Source organism: Arvicola amphibius, chromosome 1, assembly GCF_903992535.2.
Source record: "Arvicola amphibius chromosome 1, mArvAmp1.2, whole genome shotgun sequence".
NCBI classification, from domain to species: domain Eukaryota; kingdom Metazoa; phylum Chordata; class Mammalia; order Rodentia; family Cricetidae; genus Arvicola; species Arvicola amphibius.
Window position 1 is genome coordinate 125,463,240 of NC_052047.1, and position 23,474 is coordinate 125,486,713.

Here is a 23,474-nt window from a genome sequence, read left to right on the forward strand (position 1 = left end):
TGGAAGGAAGGTACTTACCGTTACAAAGAATCTGCCGTACTCCCCTTCTTTGGCCATGAAGTTGTACATATCTGCTGCCAGTTGATCCTGGGTAGAGATGTGTCACTAACATCAGTAAAGAAACGGGCACACGACAACGCCCTCTGGATTTCTTACATCAAGGGGACGTGAGCAGCCCCAGGTGAAATGTCTACTGACCGAGTTGCTGCACCTGCCTCCCATGGGTGGGGACCTGAGTACAGCTGGCACTATGTACGCAACTCGGAGTCGGCTACTCCTGCAGTAAGATGGTGCCCACAGGACAGTCTCTGGAAGCTTGTGGGCCAACTAGCTTGGGTACACAGTGGTGACCAGAGCCTGCCTCAGAGAGAATGGAAGGCAAGGAGACTTCTCCAAACCCACCCACCTATCACCACACAAACACCAAAACAGAAAGAGAAAAGAACAGAAAATTTTTTTGATTGGGATGGAAGAAAATCAGAATGTAAGGGTTAGTGCTAATTGTCAACATGACAGGATCCAGAAACCTTTAAGGGACAGGCGTCCAAGCACCACCCACTTCCCACCCTTGAAGGAATGCCTCGGAAGGATTGTTAATCAGGTTGGAGTAGGAAGACCCACCCTAAAAGTGGGTGGTACCATGTTTGGGGTTTGGGTCCGAGACTGTACAAACCTAGATATTTGCCTGTACACCGTCTAGAAAATCAAAGTATTGACTATAATTTGGCATTTATTGCCATTTGGGCTCTGGGTAACAAAAAGGAGGGAAAAGGTCATACTTCTATTGTTATATAAATATAAAAATGTGTATGGAAAAACCCAGGGTGCTAGAAGCAGTAGTTTTCTGTCAGCAGCAGCTGCAGGCAAAGAGAAGGAGAAATGGAAGCAAATCTTCACTCTGTAGCGACACTTTTTAATATGTGAACTAATGTAAATAATCGTTATGTGAAAATTGCTATTATTTTTAATTACCTTACAGCACTGGACTGAATCTCAGGCCTTGTACATTCTAGGTAAGTTCTCTATCACTGAGCCCGATTTCTGCCTTTTATTTTTAGACAGTGTCACAGAAGCCCTAGTTAACCCTGAGTACTTTCTGAAGCCCAGGCTGGCCCTGAACTTCTAATCCTTTTGTCTTAGCCTCTCAAGTAGCTCAGATTACAGGCTTATACCATCAGGACAGAACTATAAAAGACAGATTTAGCATTTGAATATACATTTCTAATGTTTCAAACATGTGTCTATAGACGGTCTACATGTATATAGGAAACTCAAATATTAGAAAACGATACATAGAGCTTGAGTGAGCTTTGTTTTGTTTTGGTTTTCGAGACACGGTTTCTCTGTGTAACAGCCCTAGCTGTCCTGGAACTAACTCTTGTGGACCAGTTTGAGGCTGGTCTCAAATGCACAGAGATCCTCCTACCTCTGCCTCCCAAGTGCTGGGATTAAAGGCCTGTGCATGCCAGCTTGAGTGAGCTTTTTAATGTACTATCTTCTACTTTTACCACAAGGTGCACAAAGTTATATGAGGATTCTCTTATTCAGAAATGCACACTAAGAACAACAAATATCCCTTTAGAATAAATGAGAAAGCAAGAAAGTAGATTTCCTGAGACCTTGCCTTGCTCCTAACCAGAAAGGAAAGGAAAGAAAAATAATGAACAGTCAAATGCTAAACAGAAACTAAAGCTGGGGACAACCTCTGCTGCCCAACACGCTGGAATGTGGCAGTTGTGTAGGCTCAAGGGTCAGAAAATTGCTAAGCGTGGAGCCTGGTGAGTTAAGGAGGAACTACATACTCATCACGCATAACAACAGCATATCTTTTCTTTTTTGAAACAGGGCCTCACTATGTAGCTTAGCTGTCCTGAAACTCACTATGTAGACCAGGCTGGCTTCAAACTCAGAGATCCACCTGCCTCTGCCTCCAGTGTGACGGAATCAAAGGCGTGTGCCACCATGCCCAGTTTGCTCAAAGACAGTATTTCTAAAGAATTATATCCCAACAGAGGGACGATTACAGTAAGTTCACTCATCAGCACACGGAGAGAACAGAGCAGTGTCTGTGGGCTGGGCTGAGTTTAAGAAAGAACAATGCCTATGAGACACTCCCCCATTTCCCAGAACCCCGGAGATAATGCCTTTCTCTACTGGTTTGGACACGTGCCCCTCTAAACATATCACACTCGTAGCAGTCTCGCTGGAATATGAATTTTTTTAGTATTCTTTTTTGTTTCTTTCTCCCTGAGTTAGAGTCTTATGTAGTAGCCTATGCTGGTCTCAAGCTTGAAGCCAAAGACAACCCTGAGCTTCCGATCCCTTGCCTCTACCTCTCAAGTGTTAGAATCACTACTCCACTACTCCCAGTATGTATGGTTCTGGGACTGAACCCAGAGCTCTGTGCATACCAAGCCAGCACTCTACCTACTAAGCTAAATATGATCCTTTATAAACATAAAAATTGTGGTGCAACTCTGTGAGGTACGGTTTCATTCATAGTATTCTGATATGAACTAGGTGAACACTGAAGAATTTATGACATGACTTTTTGCCTATGATTTACAGAAAACATCAGGCGGCTGAAGGTCTCCCCCGATAAGGGACTCCCATACCTTGCACTGTTCAACTTTGTTCCCAGCTTCATCCATCTCTTCCTTTAGGGTGTCTATTTTGGATGGAAGCCCCTGAAAGTTGGTTCCTGAAGACTTGTGTGCTTGGTTCCACCTGCAAAACAGGAAGAGCCAGATTGAGAAGAAGCAGTGCAATTTTCCCTAGCTGACTCCCCTGTACTGGAAGCAGACTCCAGCAGGCCTTCTTCTTTCCTAGGTGTGGCCTCCAGAACAGAAGCAGGCAAAACCAGGCACTGGCTTCTCCATAGGCAGGACTCCTGTGGTGCTGGGGGTGGCATAACCAAGAATATCCTATGTCTCACAGCACCGCTGCTGGAACACAATCTGTGGCCCCTCTTTTCTGCAGGGCCCAATCACTGAGTCCTTGCCATGAAGCACCCTCTTCTGGTTTGATCTGGAATGTTCCCTATATACTAAGAACAAGTCCCTACTCTTGAGGACTCCGTATGATGCACCTTGTGACCATGTGAGACCTGTGATTGTTCTTAGCAGCAAAAGCTAGAACATCAAGCCTGTAGCTATGAAAGCATTTCAGATACACATAGGAATAGCAGAGGGGCAGATGCAAATAATGGGTATGTAACATTATTTCTGGTTTTCAAATATGCTTTGACCCTCTGAATATAGATATGTCTGGTCTTCTTGAATATTTAAACATCAATAGGATGCACACACAGCATGAAAACCTACGCTAGCAACTTTATAAGTTTCCCATTCTGCTGCCCTGTCCTGCGAATGCCATATTGTACCTACTCCCTGTCCCCAGTATGAGGCACAGAAAGCTTCTCATGTCTACAGAAGCAAAACAGTCAGTGATGGGCTTGAGAAAAGCACAGAATTTGGAGTGTGGCATCTTGTTTGCAGAGCAGTTCCAGCTCATGTAGCTGTGTAACCTGGCATCTAATCTCTGCCTAGGTTGTCTCGTCTGTTAGGTGGAGCTGATAAATACTGTCTATCTTGCAGAACTAAGACAGGGAATAAAGTAAGGGACAAGATGCCAGGCATGGTGGCACATACTTTAACCCAAGCACTCCCAGAAGCAGAGGCAGGCCGATCTATGTTGAGTTCATGGCCAGCCTGATATACATAGTGAGCTCCAGGACAGCTAGAGCTACGTGAGAGTACGTCCCAGACTTAAAAAAAAAAAAAAAAGGAGGGGATAGGCACAACTGCTTGCAGAGCATGTAAGCAGAGCCACAGGAACAAGTAAAGGCAAACAAGGAATACTCATCCACTGCAGTTTCTCTGATACCCACTTCAGTTAACTAAGTATGACTATGGACATGAGAATCAATTGTGTTGGATATCCTAGGGCACATGTGCTTGAGATGTTGATGGCCTGACAGACAAACCTCTTATGTTTTGCTTAGCCAAGCACAGTGAAGGGCACACACAATCGCAATTAACTAAGCAACAGACATTCTTTCTCCTGAGTAAAAACATCTGTAGGGGGGCATACTCCTGATCTCGCTGTCTTGCAGGGTTCTAGACACACATGTATACATGACAAGGCCACAGGAGAACTCTCCATCAGAGTACTAGTCCTGCCATCTGCTATCTCTAGGGCATGGAGTAAATCATATAGCCAGCATGTGCTGGTCTCAGTCTGTCTGTGAAACAATCCTCTGCACAGAAACAGAGGGTGCTTGTATCAACCCCATCCTGGCCCTTCCAGCCAGCTACTTACTCCCGAGGCACTGCCGGCAGAGATGCCTTCAACCCTGTACAGAGCCACAAGGAACTCACAGTGTTCCGTGCGTGAGTCCTTCCCTTCTTGATCATGGAGGTTTAAGACCTTGTAAGCTGTCCGGATCACAGATCTATTATCTCTCATCTCCAATGTCTTGAGAGTTGTGATCTTGGAGTGTCAGCCGCCAACCCTTTTCCTATTAAGAGCCTTAGTTTAGAATGTTCTAACACTATCCCCACTTTCACACTTGGAGGGAGGTGCGCACAGGTTGTGTCCTGGCCACTGACTCTGCAGGCTTGAATGCTGATCACAGGACAGAATTCTGCTGCGTCAGCACTGATCTCACAGCGTCACCTTACCTCGCTCGGACTGAATCCCAGTCCAACACCAGTCTAGCCAGCTGCTTCCTTTGCTTTTGGATGTTGGGAATCTCCACCTGGAAGGAAGAACAGATCATACAGATACACCTGGGGATTTTAGATGAATTCTTCAAAGAGAAAAACTTATTTACAATGGATTTTTTTTTCAAAGACACAAACTTCCCTTATTTCCCCAAAGAGTTCTACATTAAAGCTGCTGCTGATTTAAATTCTAGGCCCACAATAAGCATTTACCATCTGATCCCTATCAGGCCGGGCAGCATAAGAACCCACCTCTGCTATGCCGTAGAGAGGGTCCACTATCTCTTTCTCAACAAAGACTTCGTGCTGGGAGAGCTCAAGAGCCAGCTGGTTCTCAGCATCACCACAGGTCTCCAGCATCTTCCTTTAGGGACAAGACAACAAACAACAACCATGCACTCATTAAACAGGTACCAAGTGGTCATGTGACTGCATTCTGCTCTATGACAGGAACATAGCAGGGCACTACCCAATGCAGCTATTACAATGTATGCACGTGGGCTATCACCTAAAATACTGAGACTGAAGGGTGGCTCACTGATGCAGTTCTGACCTGAGAACAGAGGGCTGAAGGGAGGAGGGAAGCACTGTCTCTGGCACATACTTAATTCATAGGGAGATAATGTGTGAACAGTGCAGTCACAGCTCAAAGAATCAGGTTCTCACGTCAGGTCAGGTGAAAACAGTGTTCTCAAAACACCCTGAAAAATTTTAACATGTGCAAAAGGTCACTCACCACGTGTGTCTGTTATTGCATCTGGCTTTAGCAATGTTTCCTCTAGAGTTAACACCAAAACTGGGTCTCCTGTTTACCAAGAATAGATGTGGGTTTATCCCCAGCACCACACTAAAACAAGGTTCTCAACTGCAGAAGAAGTGGCTGACTAAATGGGCCAAGAACATGGTGCTACTCAAACATCATGCTTCCTTTTTGTTTTCCTTAAATACACAGCTGATATAACCCCAAATACATGTGCAAATATATAACTCCATTGGCTCATGCCTCCCTCCTGCCTGTCTTCTGCACCATGCCCCTCCAGCGGAGCTCTTTTGGCTACAGAAAGGGTGTGGTGTGGTGAGAGGTGGCTGTGGTATCACAGCCAAGCTGAAGAGTTTGAATGCAGGCGTTGTACTCTGCAGCTGTGTGGTCTCAGGCCGTCTCCCTGCCCTTTCTCCTGCCAGCATCTCTCATCTGTAAAATGGAAGCATTAGTACTGCCTACTTCCTAGGTTGTTTTGAAGGCTAAGTGAACTAATACTTGGAGAGAATTCAGACTGGGCTTGTACACAGCATCACTGCTGTGAGGAAAATGACATCAGCACAAGGAAGCAAAGACGGAGATATGCACTGGTTTTAATTTAAAAAATCTTGAAGAAAAATCTTAAAATTTTCTAAACATACACATACACAAAGTACGTGAGCACACATGTGTGGTGATAAGCATTCCAATTACCCAGATAAAATCATTATATATCATACCACCATAGACCATAAGTATACAATTATATATGTGTCAATTAAAAATAAATATATGTTAAAAAGAAAATAAACTAGACATAACATTTTGAAGATAAAACAACTACCACATAAGCTACATAATTCAGGAAATGCATTCTTTTGAAACCACCACCTTCTGTGTTTTGATGGCCATACTTAAAGTCAGTGACTCTGAAGGACCGAGAAGGGCTTGTCAATACTAACTCAGAGCCTACACTGGCGTGGGCAAGTGTACAAGTTCATGCATAAACATGGGGAACACATCCTGACTCCATGTGCATGGTTCCTTTTCTACCCAATTCCATCCAAGCTCCTAATAGAGAAAGACATCCCCAGCACCCCAGCCCTGGGTGCTGCTTCCCTGATGGACGAGACCCCACTGCTGTGCTCCCAATTCCTATGGTGGCTGCCAGACACAGCAGCTGTGCACTTCCCCCAGACTCTGGGGCAAGGGCTCTCCAGAGCACCACTCTTACCCCAGAAGAGACTCTTCTAGCTGGGCTGAAGCCTCCTGCAAGTTCTGGGCGAGCGCCGTCAGAGGAAGCTTTTTCTGGAAGGCAAAGATAAGGTGGGTTTTATCTGCTGTTCACAGCCATTCTCATTGGTCTGCTTCAGGTCACTCTGGGTGCCCCTGCCCTCCAGGAAATCTGCAGAAGGAAAGAGTTGTCCCTGTAGCTCAGCCTGCGGCTGTCCTTGGACAAAATTAACTCAGGTGTCCTGGCACACAGGGTGTGTTCAGCACACGGAGTGTGCCTCCCACATGGGGAATGGCCAGCACGTGGTGTGTGTCCAGTACATGGGGAGTGGCGAGCATAAGGGGTGTGCTCACCTGGCGCTCAGCAGCTGCTACTGTTGCTGCTGCTGTTATCATTACTAATTAATCAGGTGCATAGAGGTGCAGATAAGTATTACTTATCTGAAATCTTGGGACCACAAGTGTTTTAGATTTTTAGACTTTGGAATAGGTGCACTGCCTTTACTGATTGAATATCCTGAACATGAAAATCTAAAATGTGAAATGGTCCAAAATCTGTACTCATAAAGGTTTTGATTTCAAAACATTTTGGATTTTAGATTTTAATTTAATTAAAAATAAAAATCATTAAAAATAATTCATTTGTGGTGTGGGGGACGGTATACCTGCACGGATGCCAATGTGGAAGTCGGAGGACAATTTGTGGAGTCAGTTCTCTCCTTCCTCCCTGTGGGCCTCTGGAACCGAACTCAAGTCACCTAGCGTGACGGCAAGCACCTCTACCAGCTGAGCCATCTTGCCGACCCTTGTTTGTTAACAGGGTCTCCTGTATCCTGAGCTGGCCTTGAACTCACTAAGTAGCCAAGGATGACTCTGAACTTCTGATACCTCTGTCTCAACATCCCAGAGTGCTGGAATTACAGGTAAGAACTGCCACACCCAGTCTGGTGCTGGGGACTGAATCAGGGTTTCATGCATGCCAGGCCAGCCAGCACTCTATCAGCTAGGTAGCAGAGTTTCAGGGTTTCAGATTGTGTTCTATGAACAGAACTTGCTCTCTAAATATCATCACAAGTAAATGCAATAAAATGTTCAACTTCAAAACTTAAGCTAGAACATTCTTAATCTGGGTCTTGATTTGGCTATAATCCTAAAATTCAGCTTTAAATATCTAAAAATAGCTGAACAATTTTTGTGGTGTTTCTAAGCACAAAGCCAATCATTTTCCTATCAGAGATCTATTATTTATCAGCAACAGGATCATCTGACCAGGGAAATCAGACCCAGAGGTGAAATGGCTAGCCTGGTGCCTCCCAGAGGGCGGAAGTGCAGACCTCACTACTGATCAGCAACACAGCCCCAGTCTAGCTGGTATTATCTCAGAGCACACGGAGAAGAGGCCTGGAAAGTAACAGAGGCTGCTTCTAGCAACATGGCGCTTGCATTCTGCAAAGCCACCTCACTCTGCCTTCCCAGTGAAGAGGACATGAGGCCAGACATTGCCTGTTGCCTGCATGCACTGGCTTGTGCCATTTGGGAGTCCTTCTAGACAGCCATCCACGAAAGTACCAATAGTGGTGCTCTGGAGGAGGGAGGGGGTGGGACAAACTTCACTTATGTTCTTTTGCACGTTCTGAATTCAGGTTTATCCACATGGCTGGAGAGATGTCTCAGCAGTTAAAAGCACTTGCTGCTCTTCCAGATGACCTGGGTTTGATTCCCAGCAACCATAAGGAGACCACCACTAGCTGCCATGCTCTCAGAACAGAAAGATCTGAGCAGGACTAAGGATAATTCATGGTTTGGGTGAGCTCCTTTCAAAAAGAGATGAAATGTAAGATAAACATAGTAATCAAAAGAGACAGACTTCATGCAATTCTAGAACTCCAGGAGGGAAAAAAAAAATCATAAAGAACCTATTTTAGAAGTGCCATTCATGATTCCTGACTCTACAGCCATGATCCTGTTTCCTGAAACACATAAGGAAATGCTGCTGAACGAGTCATCTTACTAATGAAACTCCACAGAGAAGGCTCAGCTTCCAGGGGTGAACAGCTCTCCCGTCATCGGGGAGGAACTGAATAGCTCTCCGTTGATGATGTGTATGGCAGCTACACAGAGAGGCCAGCTGAGCGCTCTTAAAGGCTCACTTCATGAGTTCTGCTATGTCCGCCCGGGCTCACAGAGTTGAGAGCTGCTCTCCATCTCTCTTCCCACCCTCTGTCTCCTCCCATGTGGTGGAGCATTGCTATGCCCTTGGGAGCTCTCTGTTTCGTGGAGTCCCTCGCCATAGCGTGTGCTCTCCTGAGGACTCCTATTTCCTCATCACTGTCATGGCAACCCCTCTTGACTCTCCTCAGAGCCTTTCACTTGGCACAATTGCTTAAAGCTGTATATAAAAACAAAAAACTAAGGCATCAGACATTAGCATGAAGCCCTTGCTCCTCTTGCTGACATGTTCCCACTGCTATCAGTAAGTCTCCTCTCTACAGCCCAGGCACTGACTACTTCCTTTGCTATCTGTCCTCAGCCCTCCCATAGCATCCTATGCACGTTTTATTCACTATGTTGTTTCACAATTACTCAGTGGTGGCATCCATCACCCAGCTGGGCCATGAGCACATTCGTTCAGTTTTATCTCTAGCACTCAAACACACTAGGTATTTGATAAAAATTGTTTGCTTTTAATGACCAGGTGTGGCGGTTGGGAAGACAGCGGAAACAAATAGGACATGACTGTGTAAAGGACAGTGCTATATTTAGGGGTTGCTGGTGTTATGTGGCTGGACTGCAGTGGGAATGAAGGAAGCAAGGGACAAAGAAGCTGCAAAATGGAATTAGAATACAAAGAGCTTAAGGCATGCCAAAGAGTCTGACTGTATTCTAGGCAATGGTAACCAGCAGAGCCCCTCGAGAAGTCCCACTCGTTTTTCGGACCCCTCCTTGTGTCCAGGTACGCTGCCAGCAGCACAGAGTATTCAGTATCTTCCCACCTTGCTGACTCTGATAACCAGACTGAAGCCTGACTAGAAAGGGTGAAAACTGGAGGCAGGAAATGTGGCTCAGAAGGGAACCAGGACGACAGCCCGCACAGTTCAGTTCAAGGTGTTCAGGATAACCAGGTCTCACCTTAAGGAGCAGGTAGGGATGAGGCAGGATTGAGGAATTTTAAAGATATCCACAACGAGAGTCACAGGGCTGACTAGCAAGGCAGCTACAGGAGGGCGGAGACAAGGATGGAAGGTCAGCGGAGCAGAAGCCAAGCTAGAAGAGGAGCAGTGGGAACAGAAGCAATGACTCGGTCTGTCTCTGAGAGGCAGACCAAAGCAAGCATTCCTGGACCCAGAGGTGTATGCAAATGTCCACTCCATTTACATAATTGCAGAATCCTAACTATTGTGCAAGGCTGGGAAAACCTTATGGTCAGATGCCCTGTAAGTAACTGTGGGAAACAAAAGGAGGGTGACACAGATGTTTCCAGACTAGCTCTTCCTTCTGTGATGTCTGCTGACTAACAAAGCAACAGACACACTAGCTTCCTGGTGCACCACTCAACTGTCATTTTAATGTGGCTCCAAGATGCATCTACTACTCACATGTCTCCTCTCGGCATCGGTGCCGTGCTGACCCTGGAAGCACGCTAGCAAACGCTTATGCGAATGGTGGCACATTGACCGCACAGTGTCCAGGCGCCGCTCAATCTGTCAAAGCAGAGACAAAAGGTCTTAAGGAAAAATCCAGCTTCTTCCACGTGTGGTGTGTGCACAGAGGTAGGAAAAGCAAACTGCAGTGAAACTTCACAGCTCTTGGGTGTTGACAGACAGCCCCTATTCACTCACACCACAGTTCTTACTGCTGACACTTGAAAGTCCTGGGTTTCACGAGGCTGTCCTGTATACTGTGGTGTGTTCAGCAGCATCTCTGGTCTCTACTTATCAGATGCAAGGAACATTCCCCTCCTCAAGATGCCAATATCTCCAGGAAAGCAAGAGCTGTCTTCCTTATATTGAAATGCTCTAGAACCCTCCAAAGCTGAACCTGTTCCAGTTAAGAAGACAATCATGACTATGTCTATGAGGCCAAGAGTGGCGGTCAGTTTACTGGCTAGAACACCATGAAAGCTCCGGTCCATTCAAACCCCTATCTAGGGTCACATGGGGAAAGTCAATAGGGACACCAGAAGCACGGGCAATGGGGTCTTCCCATGGAGCAGCAGACCCACAATCCATGCAGCACAACTGAAACAAGACCAGTATCAAAAACCTTCATACTAGGTTTCATGTAGGTTTTGGTTTCTGTTTTAAAGACTCCCCACAGTAGAATGGACACCCAGCAGTAAGAAATACTGACCCAGGGACCCACACATCTTGAATAGTCTCCCAAAATAAGACTGCTGGGATATAGCTGTTTATGGCAAAGAGGACTGCTTGTTACAGGAAGGAATGCCAAAAATGTGTGTTCTGATGACTCATGAAGAGACAGAGCAACCCTCAGGGGCGCTTTCTAGTCTAACAAGAAATCAGCAAATTCAAGCAGAATACATTTGAGCCCTAGTTGCTCTGTGGCTGTTTCTCACAAGTACCAGGCACTAGATGCTCTCTTTCAGGGCTGTGACCTGCAGACAAGCTGACACTCAGGAGCATGTGCCACAGCACCTCCCCACGCTAAGTGGCCACAGGTCAGAGCACCTGACAACTAGCAGTCTCCATTTGCCACAAGAGCAAATGAAATAACTGAAATCCTGGCACTTTTGACCACACGTCAGCTCCATGAGGACAGGAACCCTGTCTGTTTTGTTCACTGGTTCCCCCAGGTGCCTGGTCCAGTGGCTGCCACAGGATCAGAAAGGTCTCCACTTTTGACTATGGTAGACAAGTACCTAGTACCCTCCTGTGCCTGGTCTTAGAAAAGCAACAGGGAATACAGTCCAGTCTCTGCCTGCTGGGATCCACAGCCTCCTGGGGCAACACCATGCTACTAAAACAAAAGGCAGCTCCGACAGAGAGAGATGGGGGAAGAAGGCAGTGTTACCTCAGAGGCAGGCTGGCAATACATACCTGGTAGCCTGGAATAGAGAAAAAGCAAAACCAAACCCCTCTCTCAGGCTCCAGTGTCAGGACTTCCCACCATTTGGTTCATTCTCTCACTGGTCCTCCCAGTAAGCCCATGGGGCGGAGATGAGATTGGTGGAAACTGAGGCACTGGGGGACTAACTCAAACCTAGACCACAGGGCCAGCTGGAGGCAGACCTGGTAGTGGAGTTAGCACTGGGAACCACTTTTCCCCCTTCAAGTTAAAAACAGCAGAAAAGAAAAAGGAAAAACATCTGTAGCACTTACAACAAAGAACAGTTTGTGTTACCAAACCAGGGTGGTCCAGAGGGAGCAAAGCTTTCACACCCCACAGACAACAATGAACAGCTACCTCTGAGCGCCATTAGGCCTTGGCTCTCTGATCTCAGAACTTCAAGGATTAAAAGAGATAATGTGTATTACTGGGGCCGGATGGCATGAAAACCTAGCTAAGACTTGGCTGACACAAACAATACTTTAGGAAGTCAGAAAATGAATTTAAAATATGTGCCCCGAACTAAGAAATGTCAAGAATGTAACTCTCTAACAAATCTTTTGTGTTGTTTTCTGACACAAGGTCTCACTACACACACACACACACACACACACACACACACACACGGCAGAGGCTGGCCTTGAACCTAGAATCTCCCTGCCTTTAAAAACTGGAGGGAGGGGCTGGAGAGATGGCTCAGAGGTTAGGAGCATTGCCTGCTCTTCCAAAGGTCCTGAGTTCAATTCCCAGCAACCACATGGTGGCTCACAACCATCTGTAATGGGGTCTGCTGCCCTCTTCTGGCCTGCAGGCATACACACAGAATATTGTATACATAATAAATAAATATTTTAAAAAAAAAAAAACTGGAGGGAGAACATAGGCTTGGCCTGCTTTAGGTCTAATCCCCAGCACCAAAACCCAAATCAAGCGGACCTCCACATCCATGGTTTAACATCCTTATAGTTAGCCAACTACAGACCAGAAAACATTCAAAGCAAAAATGTTTTCATAAGACCATGTGTGCACTTCTCACTGCCGTTCTCTAAACAACACGGCACAAGAACTCTACACACGGCACTAGTATCATTCAAGGCGCTGAGTAACCAAGAGGGGGACTTAAAGTGCAGACGAGGCTGGCATGAGACTCAGTAGCAGAGCACTGCTTACTATAAATGAATAAATAAATAAATAAATAAGAATGCTATCTACAGGATGTCGTACAAGCTAACTTCAAATGCTGCATTGTTTTGTACGAGAACATCTAGAATTAATCTGTCCATGGAAACCGAAATGACTATATTATACCTGCAGGCTGCTGACACAATTTGAAATGTCTGGCAGGCTGTGATGAAGCTCTTTTCTGACTGAGGAAGGGATGACAGTCTGCTGGGGCCAGAGACTCATTTGAGTAGACAGACTGCTGTGTAAATTAAGGAACCACAAAGCAAGCAGGCAGGACAAGCAGCTTAACAAAGACTCCATGCAGCCAAGGCTCACTCTCCCTGAGCCTTCTGTAATGGGTGGCAATGCGAGCAGAGATGAAGCATAGAAAGGCCCCAGTGTCTTCTCCAGACCAAAGACAGGGAAACATATTGACAGATGGACTAGAGTGGCCCTGGCCAAAGTATCCTGGCAGGAAAATGAAGGAAGGACTGAGCTGATGACACAATGTGTCCCAGACCTCCAGCTGGTTATGCTACATCTAGCCATAACAATACAAGCCTAAGTCCTGAGACCAGGGCAGCCCAGAGATGGGGAGAAGCAGCAGGAGCAGGAGAGTCTCTGTAGGTTAGAGCTCTAGGTTAGAGCCAATGGAGCCTCTAGCAGTGGGCAGGACCTGTCCCATGAGGGACAACATCACAGCAGGGGATCAGAGTGCCAGCCTGCCCAGGGCTTGTGGTCAGGCCACTGTGTCTGGGGACTGACCGGGCCCCGTCCCATCCCCAAACCTGGAGCTTAGGAGCAGGAACTCCCAAGATGACAGAGGGTTTCAGATCCCCTCCTCTCACCATCCCATCTCACGCTTCTCTGTCCCCACTCAACCCCACGCTAATTCAGTTATTCTGTTCCACCTAGGAAAGAGGAAGTGAAAGGCCTCACAAGTGCCAAGTCTCACCTTGTCTATGTCACCCCCAGTCCCCAAGTCCTCCCTTCTAACTATCTCCTCTGTTAGGTTTGAACCCAGGGCTTGTGCATGCTAGGGAAGAGCTTTACCAGAGTCACACTGCCAGCCCTAGACTTACTATTTGTTTTCATTTCATGTCTTTAAAGAGACTGTTTTAAGACAACTTTATTTTGACAGGCCTGGAGGTGTAGACCTCATGGGAGGCTACGGTAGAAGGGCCGACAGACAGTTCAAGGCCTGGAAGGGCTACAGAGTAAGTTTGAGGCCAGCCTGGGCAAAGCAGTGAGACCTTGTCTCATAAACGAAAATAGCTAGTGGTGTGGCTCTGAGCTAGAGCGCTCACCCAACATGCATGCATGCAACTGACCTGGGATGTGATCCAGTCAGGAAAAAAATGTATTTTGTTACCTGTAGCAGATCTTCACTCAGGACTTCTGTTTTCTCAGCTCTATGGGAAAAATGAAATTCAGAATTAGAAGCGCAGGAAAAGTAACCTGTGAAACTTAAAAATGGGTAACTGGGGATTTCCAACCAAACAGGCAGGAGGAAACTCACATCACAGGGCAACTTAAGCAAAACCAAAGGAAAACAAATGAACATACCGAGCAGCATCCTAACAGAAGGCCATGGTGTGGGGCAGTGCCCTCGACCTGCTGTGGGGAGTCTCACTCACAACCTTTCTCCAGGGTTGGTCACACAGCATTCAAGACTGAGTCTGTGTGTCCAGAGTACGATCCTGCATTATAAAAGGCCTACACAGGCCATGCTTTGAGAACCATCTCCTTTGAGAACTGTCTTCTGAAGGTTCAACTTCAGGCACTAAAATGATCAATCTAAGTTTTCATGCCAGCCCCACTGAGAGAAGTCTGTCCTGAATCTCTAAAGCGTGGACCTCACACACCACAGTGGCAAATGATCCTCCTTTCTTTAATGTCGGGGGGGAAGGAAGTTCCTCCCCAGCACTGTCTTTGCAGGGCTCTGCTGTGGGAGCTCCTTCTGTCAATTACCTAGGTTACAAAATAGGCTTACAGAAAATTAGAACACAAAAGGCACAAATTAGGAGAGACCGATTATGGACTCTTAATGGCTTTCAAAGATTGTTAGGAGATATTTCCAGTCTAGACTAGCTGTTGGGATAGCACCTGACCTAATAGTTCATTTAAACAAAACCTTAGATGGTGACAAAGACTTAAATAGTCCCAGAGAATTAACAGCTGAAAACAGAAAAAGAATTAATGATAGTTGAAGAAAAATTACAGGAGGCAAATATAAATAGAGTGAATCTAAATCTTAATTGTATTCTAGTCATACTGCCTTCCAGAATTTCCCCTACAGGAATTTTAATGCAGAGTGAAGATATTATCTTAGAATCTGTTTACCACATACACCAAGGAAAAAATTAAAAACTTATGTGGAGAAAGTCTCTGAATTAATTATAAAAGAAAAATTGAGACTTCGTCAACTAGCAGGTATAGACCCAGCAGAGACTATAGTTCCTTTTACCGCTGATGAAATTAAAAAATTATTGAAAGACAATGAACCTTGGCAAAGAGCTTGTGCTAATTTTTTTGGGAGAAATTAATAGCAATATCTCAAAAGTGATAGAATTAACCTTACAAAGAGAACTACTTGGATTCTTCCCCGAATTGTACGTAATGCACCAATAACTGGAGCCCAGACATTTTATACAGCTGCAAATAAATCAGGAAAGGCAGGTTAAAAATCAGAAAAATTAAGTAAGGTGGAAAATTCTGTCCAAAAGGCAGAATTACATGCTATTCTCATGGTACTAAGGGATTTTAAAGAACCTCTCGATATAGTTACTGATTCACAAAATGCAAAAGTGTTGTCTTGCATATTAAAACTGCTGAATTTATACCAGATGATACAAAATTGACTTCACTGTTCATACAGGTTCAAGATATAATCATGAATAGGCTCTGTCCTATACACACAACACAAATCTGATCCCATATGGGCTTGCCAGGTCCTCTAGTACAAGGTAATGCAGAAATTGATTGATTATTGACTAGAAGTGTGCTGAAGGCCTCAGAATTTCATAAGAAACATCATGTCAATAGCAGAGGTTTAAAGAAAGAGTTTTCTATTACATGACAACAAGCTAAGGAGATTATAAAGAGATGTCCTACTTGCTCTTTCTATAACCAACCCCACTACCTGCAGGGAGTAACCCAAAGGGTACTTAAAGGAATGAGATCTGGCAGATGGGTGTGTTCCATTTTACAGAATTTAGAAAATTAAAATATGTATACCATATATTTTATTCAGGTTTTCAATGAGCAACTGTCTTGAGCTCGGAAAAGGCTGATTCAGTAATCACGCATTTATTAGAAGTTATGGCCATGCCATCATGGGTATTCCTGCATAAAGACAGACAATGGTCCAATATATGTGTCTAAGAAAATGAACTAGATTTTGTTTATTATAATATAAAGCATATTACAAGTATACCAAACAACCCTACAGGTCAGGCAGTTATAGAAAGATCAAATCAAACTATAAAACATATGTTAAACAAATAGAAAGGGATGGAAAATACCCCCAGAAATAGATTGCATAATGCTTTATTAACCTTAAATTTTTTTAATGCTAATGAAAAAGGAACAACAGCAGCAGAGACATTGAATAATAGAAAAAAAACTTCTGAATTAAATCAGCCAGTGTATTTCAAGGATGTGCTGACCTCACAATGGAAACCAGGAGATGTGCTATGTTTTGCTCTTGTTTCCACAGGAGAAGAGAAGCTATGGATACCATCAAAATTGATAAAGATTCAGTTTAAAAAAGAGAAACCTCTTAAGAAAAAGAAATGACGGCTTTATCCACAGAGGTGACAATCATACAGGTGGTAAGAAAATCTCATCATGATTGGGGCAGGGTTCTGTTCTTGTCTTTGCAGGAAAATATTCGAGTGCAGAGACGTTGGACACCTAGATGCCTAAAGATAAAAAGATATCAACAAGCAAAAAGAAATCTGCCTTATAATGTTGTATTATCTACATGGTAAAATTTGATTATGTGGACACGTATACATGTCTACTTAAAATTAAGAGTTGGTTTTGGAGTTGGACAATGGTTATCCTTCTCTAAATCCAACCATGTTGTTAAAAGAAAAATTCAGAATTTCTGTCTCATGTGAGGAGCCATCTGGTATGAGACAGAAAGAAGATACATTTTTAAGGAAATATTTTACTTGTCTCCATGCCCATTTTGTTTATATTGTATCTTTCGTTGAATATATGTCTATAAGAATAAGTTTTCCACAATGAACAGTAGATTTTCCTGCAGTAATCTCTGAAGCTTCCAGGAAGAAGATGGGGCTCCACAACAATGATTCCACACAGTTGATATGACGTCATGATGCTGATAGCGCTACTATGAGACCGGTTTTTGGGTACCAGCTATGGAAATAAGAACTTCTTACAACGTTCTGGCCAGAACTCCAAATAAGAACTTCACAACAAACAAACAAACAAACAAACAAACAGAACCTACTGACTACTCAGAGACCATTTGTAATTATACAAAACAGCAATCTTGAAACTTAATCATCATTTAACTTTTACAGGATCCCATAAAAAAAAAAAAAAACATTGCTCCCATAATAGTAGGAAGTAATTCTAGAAAGCGACATTCCCTCTCCCAACAAAGTTTGTCTTCACAGTTAGAGACACCATTTAGGGGTTGATTATTACTTGCATAAGGTTAGGGGTGAGGAAATTATGTAGGCCTAGAGATCTCAAAAAAAAAAAAAGAGAAAGCCGGGCGGTGGTGGCGCACGCCTTTAATCCCAGCACTCGGGAGGCAGAGGCAGGCGGATCTCTGTGAGTTCGAGGCCAGCCTGGTCTACAAGTGCTAGGTCCAGGACAGGCTCTAAAAAAGCTGCAGAGAAACCCTGTCTTGAAAAACTAAAAAAAAAAAAAAAAAAAAGAGAAGATTGAATGGGATAATAGGCAATTTAGTGTAAAACTTATTCACACTAATAATAATAATGATGATGATGATAATAATAGTGAGTAACAGAGTGAATACTTGTGAGCTATTATAAATGGGCAATTTACACTGGTATAGTTTGTTATTTCTGTTTACAATATTTGTACATCTATGCAAAGTTATTTTGTCATATTGTATGCACTTTCTACCTCTGTTTAAGACATTTTGTATATTGACACAATTTAGGATATTTTTATCATATTGTATTATATATTTCTACCTCTGATCAAAGTATTTATACATTGTTTACATTTTGATGTCATTGTCCTCCTTACTGCACAATTGTTTAAAGACTGTTTAATATTCTGATATGAATCCTTAATCTTTAAGTTATACAGGTATTAAGTATTATAGGTCAATAGTCATTTATGTTTGTAAAACTTTTAATCAGACTAATTAGGTTCTTTAGATACACAGAGATTGTATTCTGCATAGATAGGTAACATTCAACCACTTCAAAGATCCGTAGAATGTGGCATTTAAATATTAAATTCTGTTGCCGTGAGACACAATTGCTCCTGTCAACACCAACCTATTCCCAAGAGAGTGTTGAGCACCAAAGACACTCCACTTGGAGTTTGTCTTCTTGGCACAACTGGCCTTTGGACAAGAAACTGCCCATTCCTCGATCACTGACAAACTACACGATGTCCGGAATGGACAAGCAGGAAACAAGAAAAAGGTTGTCAAATCTTGCCAAGACAGGGTAACACAGTTTTGAAAAATTCCCTGCCTCTGAAAATGGTTAGCCAAAGTTGGTTGCTTTAACATTGTAAATCAGACTTTGGGTTATTGCTCAGGCAGCCAGTTGTCTCTGCTTTTGGAAGCTGCTTGATTGCACTTTCTGCCTACTCAAGTAATATTATCTCCCTTCTCATGTCTTCAGTGGGGTTGAAGATTAGATAGTCATAGTTACCATCCTCTTATGATCTAGCCAAGACATTTCCAATACAAGATTTAGACTCCTTAGAATAGAATGTTTATTAAAGCATTTAGCATACGTTCCTTGCTTAATATTGTTTATGCTGGTTGTAATTCTAACTTTATACTTGATATCTGTTCCTAGTGTACCTAGTTTTGTACTGGGTTTGGAATTCTCTTATTTAAACAAAAGGGGGAGGTGCTGTGGGAGCTCCTTTGCTCCTTCAGCCAATATGGGCATGGCTTCATATACTATAAAGGCAGCTGTGAAGTGTGTGCAACTCTCTTGCTTCTGGCTCTCACTTCCAGCTGCCAGATTCTGTTCCTGTTCCCTGTTTGTGCAGAGGACTATTATCTAGGACAGTGATCTGTAAGTCTCCCCTAAATAAATAACCCTTTATTATACGTAATTCTGAATTAGTGTGGGATTATTTTGTATCTTCCATCATCAGTGCCCAGAGCAACTACTAGATGGACTGAACTTCACAGAGAATGGGGTGTGGCCAGCTATCAGAAGAAGGATGTTTAGGTTGTTGGAGTCCAAAGCTGAAGAAAACTGCCCAGAGAACCAGTTGCTAAAGGCTAGCTGCCATTATTAGGAGGATGACTCTTTAGGAGATAGGGCCTAGCTGGAGAATTTAGGACACTGGGCATGCCCTTGGGTAAGATGTAGGGATCTCAGCCCTTTTCCTGTCTCTCTCATTTTTTTTTATACCATGCAGTGGTCAGATATTGCTTGTATTCCCATAATATTCTGTGCCATCATAGGCCCAAAGCAACAGAGAGAGCCAAGCAAACATGAGCTGAAACTATGAAGCCATGAGCCAAAATAAACCTTTCTTACCTTTGTTGACACAGATGTGTGTGTGTGTGTGTGTGTGTGTGTGTGTGTGTGTGCGTGCTATTCCCAAGTGTGTGGAAGCACGTGTGCACAGGTGCACATGCATGTGTGTAGGTACTCATGTAAAAGCCAGAAGTTGATGCCTGGTGCCCACCTCAACTGTTCTCTACCTTTTAAATAGTGTCTCCCACTTGAACCCAGAGCATAAGGATCCAGCTAATCCAGCAAGCAATCTTGTCCTGAGGATGCCACATCAGCTACCTCACTCACTAGCTTTTTTCCCTGATGGCTGGGGACCTGAAGTCTGGTCCTCACAGTCTCATGGCAGGCTCTTCAGCCACAGAGCCACCTCACCAGCCACCCTTTCCTCAAGTGGCAAGTGTTTTGTCCCAGCAGAGGATGCTTCTCTGCAATCCACAGGGCTGTTCACTGACATATAAAACCTGAAATTACTAGAGTCAAAAGTATTATTTTTGGAATTGTGGTTCAACTAGTGATTTGAGAAACTGTTTGCAATACCTTCCAAATTTCCAGTAAAAATAAACAAGAAGAGTTTCAAGGAAAAATAAAATTCTGAATAGTTAGGGGAGTTTAGAAGAGGCCTGAATGAACTAGAATTCTGAGGCCCTCCCTCCTGTCTTTCAAAACTGGATATCACTATGTAACACTGGCTTAGAAGTCACTATGTACACCAGGCTGGCCTCTAATTTAGAGTTCTGCCTGCCTCTGCCTCCCAAATGCTGGGACTAAAGCATGCACCACACACCTTGCAGACTTTTTAACAAACTATGGCAGAATGTTGGGCTACATAATCTTAGCCTTGACCCAATATAAAAGGAAAAGCTGTGTCCAGAAAGTGGGGGAGATCATTAGAATGACCTGAAAACACAGCTCAGAGCAGGCCCACGTGTGAGCAAGGGAGAGAAGCATCAATGCCTCTCCGGCCTCCGCTTGGAACAGTGGCATGTATCACAATGGGCATGGCTACAGAAGATTCTAGCATCAGGTATGATACAGTGTTCCGGGTAACCTAGAGATACCTAGAGGAGTGGCTCACTTATCAGATTCTGCAGGTCACCAGAACTCTGCCTTGATTCAGATGTCTCCCTACACCAGAGGAGCAGAAGCTGGAGAGAGAGCCAAAGCCCCAATGAATAGAAGTAGAGCTCTGATCTTCATGAAGGAGTTCCACAGCCAAAACTCTTAGCCTCAGCTTGAGAGGCTTGGACATTGCTGAAGTGCCAACACTGGTAATCACACCAGCCATGGAAGCGCAACAGGGCCCCACTGACTGGGAGATCAAACATGTACTTTAAAACGAGGCCTGGGGTCAGTCTCAAGGAGTGCACCTGGCATGAGACCCCCTAGTATGTGAAGTACCCAGATCCCTCCACATCTCTTACCTACAGCCTCATCTCCTCTGGTAAAAGATCATCCTGGACTTTTTCCTTGTTCCTCTCTCATCAGGACCTGTAAGCGCCAGTCTGAACCTACCTCTACCCTGAAGCCACTTAGTCCCAAGGCTCTAAGCATTCTCACAACTCTAAATAAGAGCATGAAAGTGAGAAGAGCCAATCTGTCATCTCACAAAACACCTAACACATAACAAGCAGAGGGAAGCATGCTCTATAACCCCACTGTGGGCACTAAAAGCAGCTTAGAAGGATGGTTTAGCTGGTCCAGGAGAACTAACTAACTGTATGTGGTTTTCTTCAATTCCTTGTTCAGTGACCTCCTATGGGTAGACTTGAAATCAACTATAAGGGCTGGGTACAGCTCAGAAATAAAGCCTGGCATGTGCAAGGCCCTAGGTTCAAACCCTTGTACTGAAGATACAAAAACAGAAAAACAAATATAATACAACCACCACAAACAAGTCAAATTATTGCTTTGAAAATTTCTGGTTGCTTGGATTTGGGGTGAGGGGAGACAGAATCTATGTAGCCCAGGCTGGCCTCATTATGCAGTTAAGTATGATCTTGAACTTCTGGTTGTCCTGCCTCTACCTCCTAAGCATTGGGACTATGCAGGTATACTATCATACTGATGTTGCAGGGAGCGGGCCCTTTTGTTTTGTCCCGGACACCCCATTAGTTTACACCCAAAATAATCACACAGAAACTGTATTCATTTAAACACTGCCTGGCCCATTAGCTCTAACTTCTTATTGGCTAACTCTTACACATTAGTTAACCTATCTCCATTAATGTGTATCACCACGTGACTGTGGCTTACTGGCAAGATTCTAACCAACATCCATCTCAGGCAAGAAATCCATGGCTTCTGCCACTCTGCCCTTCTTTCCAGCATTCAGTTCTGTCTACTCCGCCTTCCTAAGTTCTTCCCTATCAAAAGGCCAAGGCAGTTTCTTTATTCAACCAAGGGAAAACAACACATAAACAGAAGGACCTCCTACACCATACTGACCTTTATTAGATTTTAGAGATCTAGGTTTTTAAGATTTATGAATTTATAAGCAGTGATATAATAACAAAATAAAATTAAGCAAACAAACACAAAGCAAGTAATAACTTAAAAAAAGCTAAAAATGAAAGACCCATTAGGAAGACAGTCACAATACATTACTACACTGAGCTGCAAACAATTAGCTCTAATAACTTAAAGATCAAATAGTAATATAGCCAAAAATTATACCATGTATTAGAAGGATGAAGAGCAGAAGTAAGAGTGGTCTACAATAGTTCTCTAATCAGAGAATAGCAGTTTGTTTATAAACACAGATATAAATAGCTGTGATAATAAATGGCTATAATTCCTTACTAGCTAGAGACTCTCAAGAACCCTTTACTTTTTGATGACAAGCCTTTCTCTCTTACAATTACATAGTGCGCTCCTCTCTCTCTCTCTCTCTCTCTCTCTCTCTCTCTCTCTCTCTCTCTCTCTCTCTCTCTCTCTCTCTCTCTTTCTCTCTCTCATTGACGATCAGGCCCGGGGCTTTGAAATTACGCAAACAATTCATCAATAAACTGTAACCTCACCCAGATGGGGGATGGCGCAGAGGTAGAGGTCTGGTGTCTTCTTTGCCCTCCGTGTTCTTTTTTGGACCAGAGCTCTCCAATTCTGCCAGGCTGCTCAGCGGTCTCCACCTCCTCAGCACTGGTGTGAGACACCACATCTGACTTTCCTTGATGGTCCCTTCCTATTCTTAGCAGTCCCCGTTCTGCTTTTAGTAACAGCTTGAAGGCATTTATCTTTACCAGAGATGTAAAACTCTTACCTGGGCAAAGGCTAGCAATCATTCAGAATATCGGCCAAAATGTACACTCAGGAAGGAGTAAACTAGCTATAAAATCTGCAGGATTTCCTAAGATGTATTATATTTACTAACTGTAGTGCTTTCTCACAAGGTAAATGTGAAATGTGTTAATTCTGACTGGTTGTCATTGTTTTTAACTTATTAGAACAAAGATTGGGAACAATGGATTGAACTAAGACATCTAAAGGTGAGAATAAAGAAAACAATTTTACAAAACAAGCCAATAGTACAAGATGTTTGCTGAGTCTCACATCTTGCTACTAACTTCAACTCTGTACAGTGAGAGCCTCTTTGTGTCCAATGTTCTGTGCTTGAAAACACACTCCAAAGTTTCCTGTCTGTAACTGGAAACAATAACACTCAGGAAGGAACTTCCCACTCGCCATGCTACTCTGGGGCTTGTTTTTTCCTATGCAGGCCACTCTGCCATCTCACAAGGCATTCACACACGGCTTACTCCACACAGAGTACTTTTTCTTTTTTTTTTTAATTTGTGTGTGTGCTATAGGCATGTGTGCAAATGTGTGTAT

General features: G+C 43.8%; 1 protein-coding gene across 7 annotated transcripts in view; it reads right to left on the reverse strand.

Annotated features, from left to right (window-relative positions):
- Arhgap17 (Rho GTPase activating protein 17) overlaps positions 1–23,474 on the reverse strand; it is a 92,852-nt gene that overhangs the window by 35,589 nt on the left and 33,789 nt on the right. For all 7 annotated transcript variants that reach the window (XR_005284646.1, XM_038322446.1, XM_038322410.1 and 4 more), the window contains exons 2-8: positions 14,300–14,339; positions 10,293–10,397; positions 6,698–6,771; positions 4,977–5,088; positions 4,683–4,759; positions 2,616–2,727; positions 19–87 (exon numbers count right to left, since the gene is read on the reverse strand). Coding sequence is in view for 6 of the 7 variants with exons in the window: in XM_038322446.1 (XP_038178374.1) it covers positions 19–87; positions 2,616–2,727; positions 4,683–4,759; positions 4,977–5,088; positions 6,698–6,771; positions 10,293–10,397; positions 14,300–14,339 (589 nt within the window). In the remaining variant the exon portion in view is untranslated. The remainder of the gene's footprint in view (positions 1–18; positions 88–2,615; positions 2,728–4,682; positions 4,760–4,976; positions 5,089–6,697; positions 6,772–10,292; positions 10,398–14,299; positions 14,340–23,474) is intronic.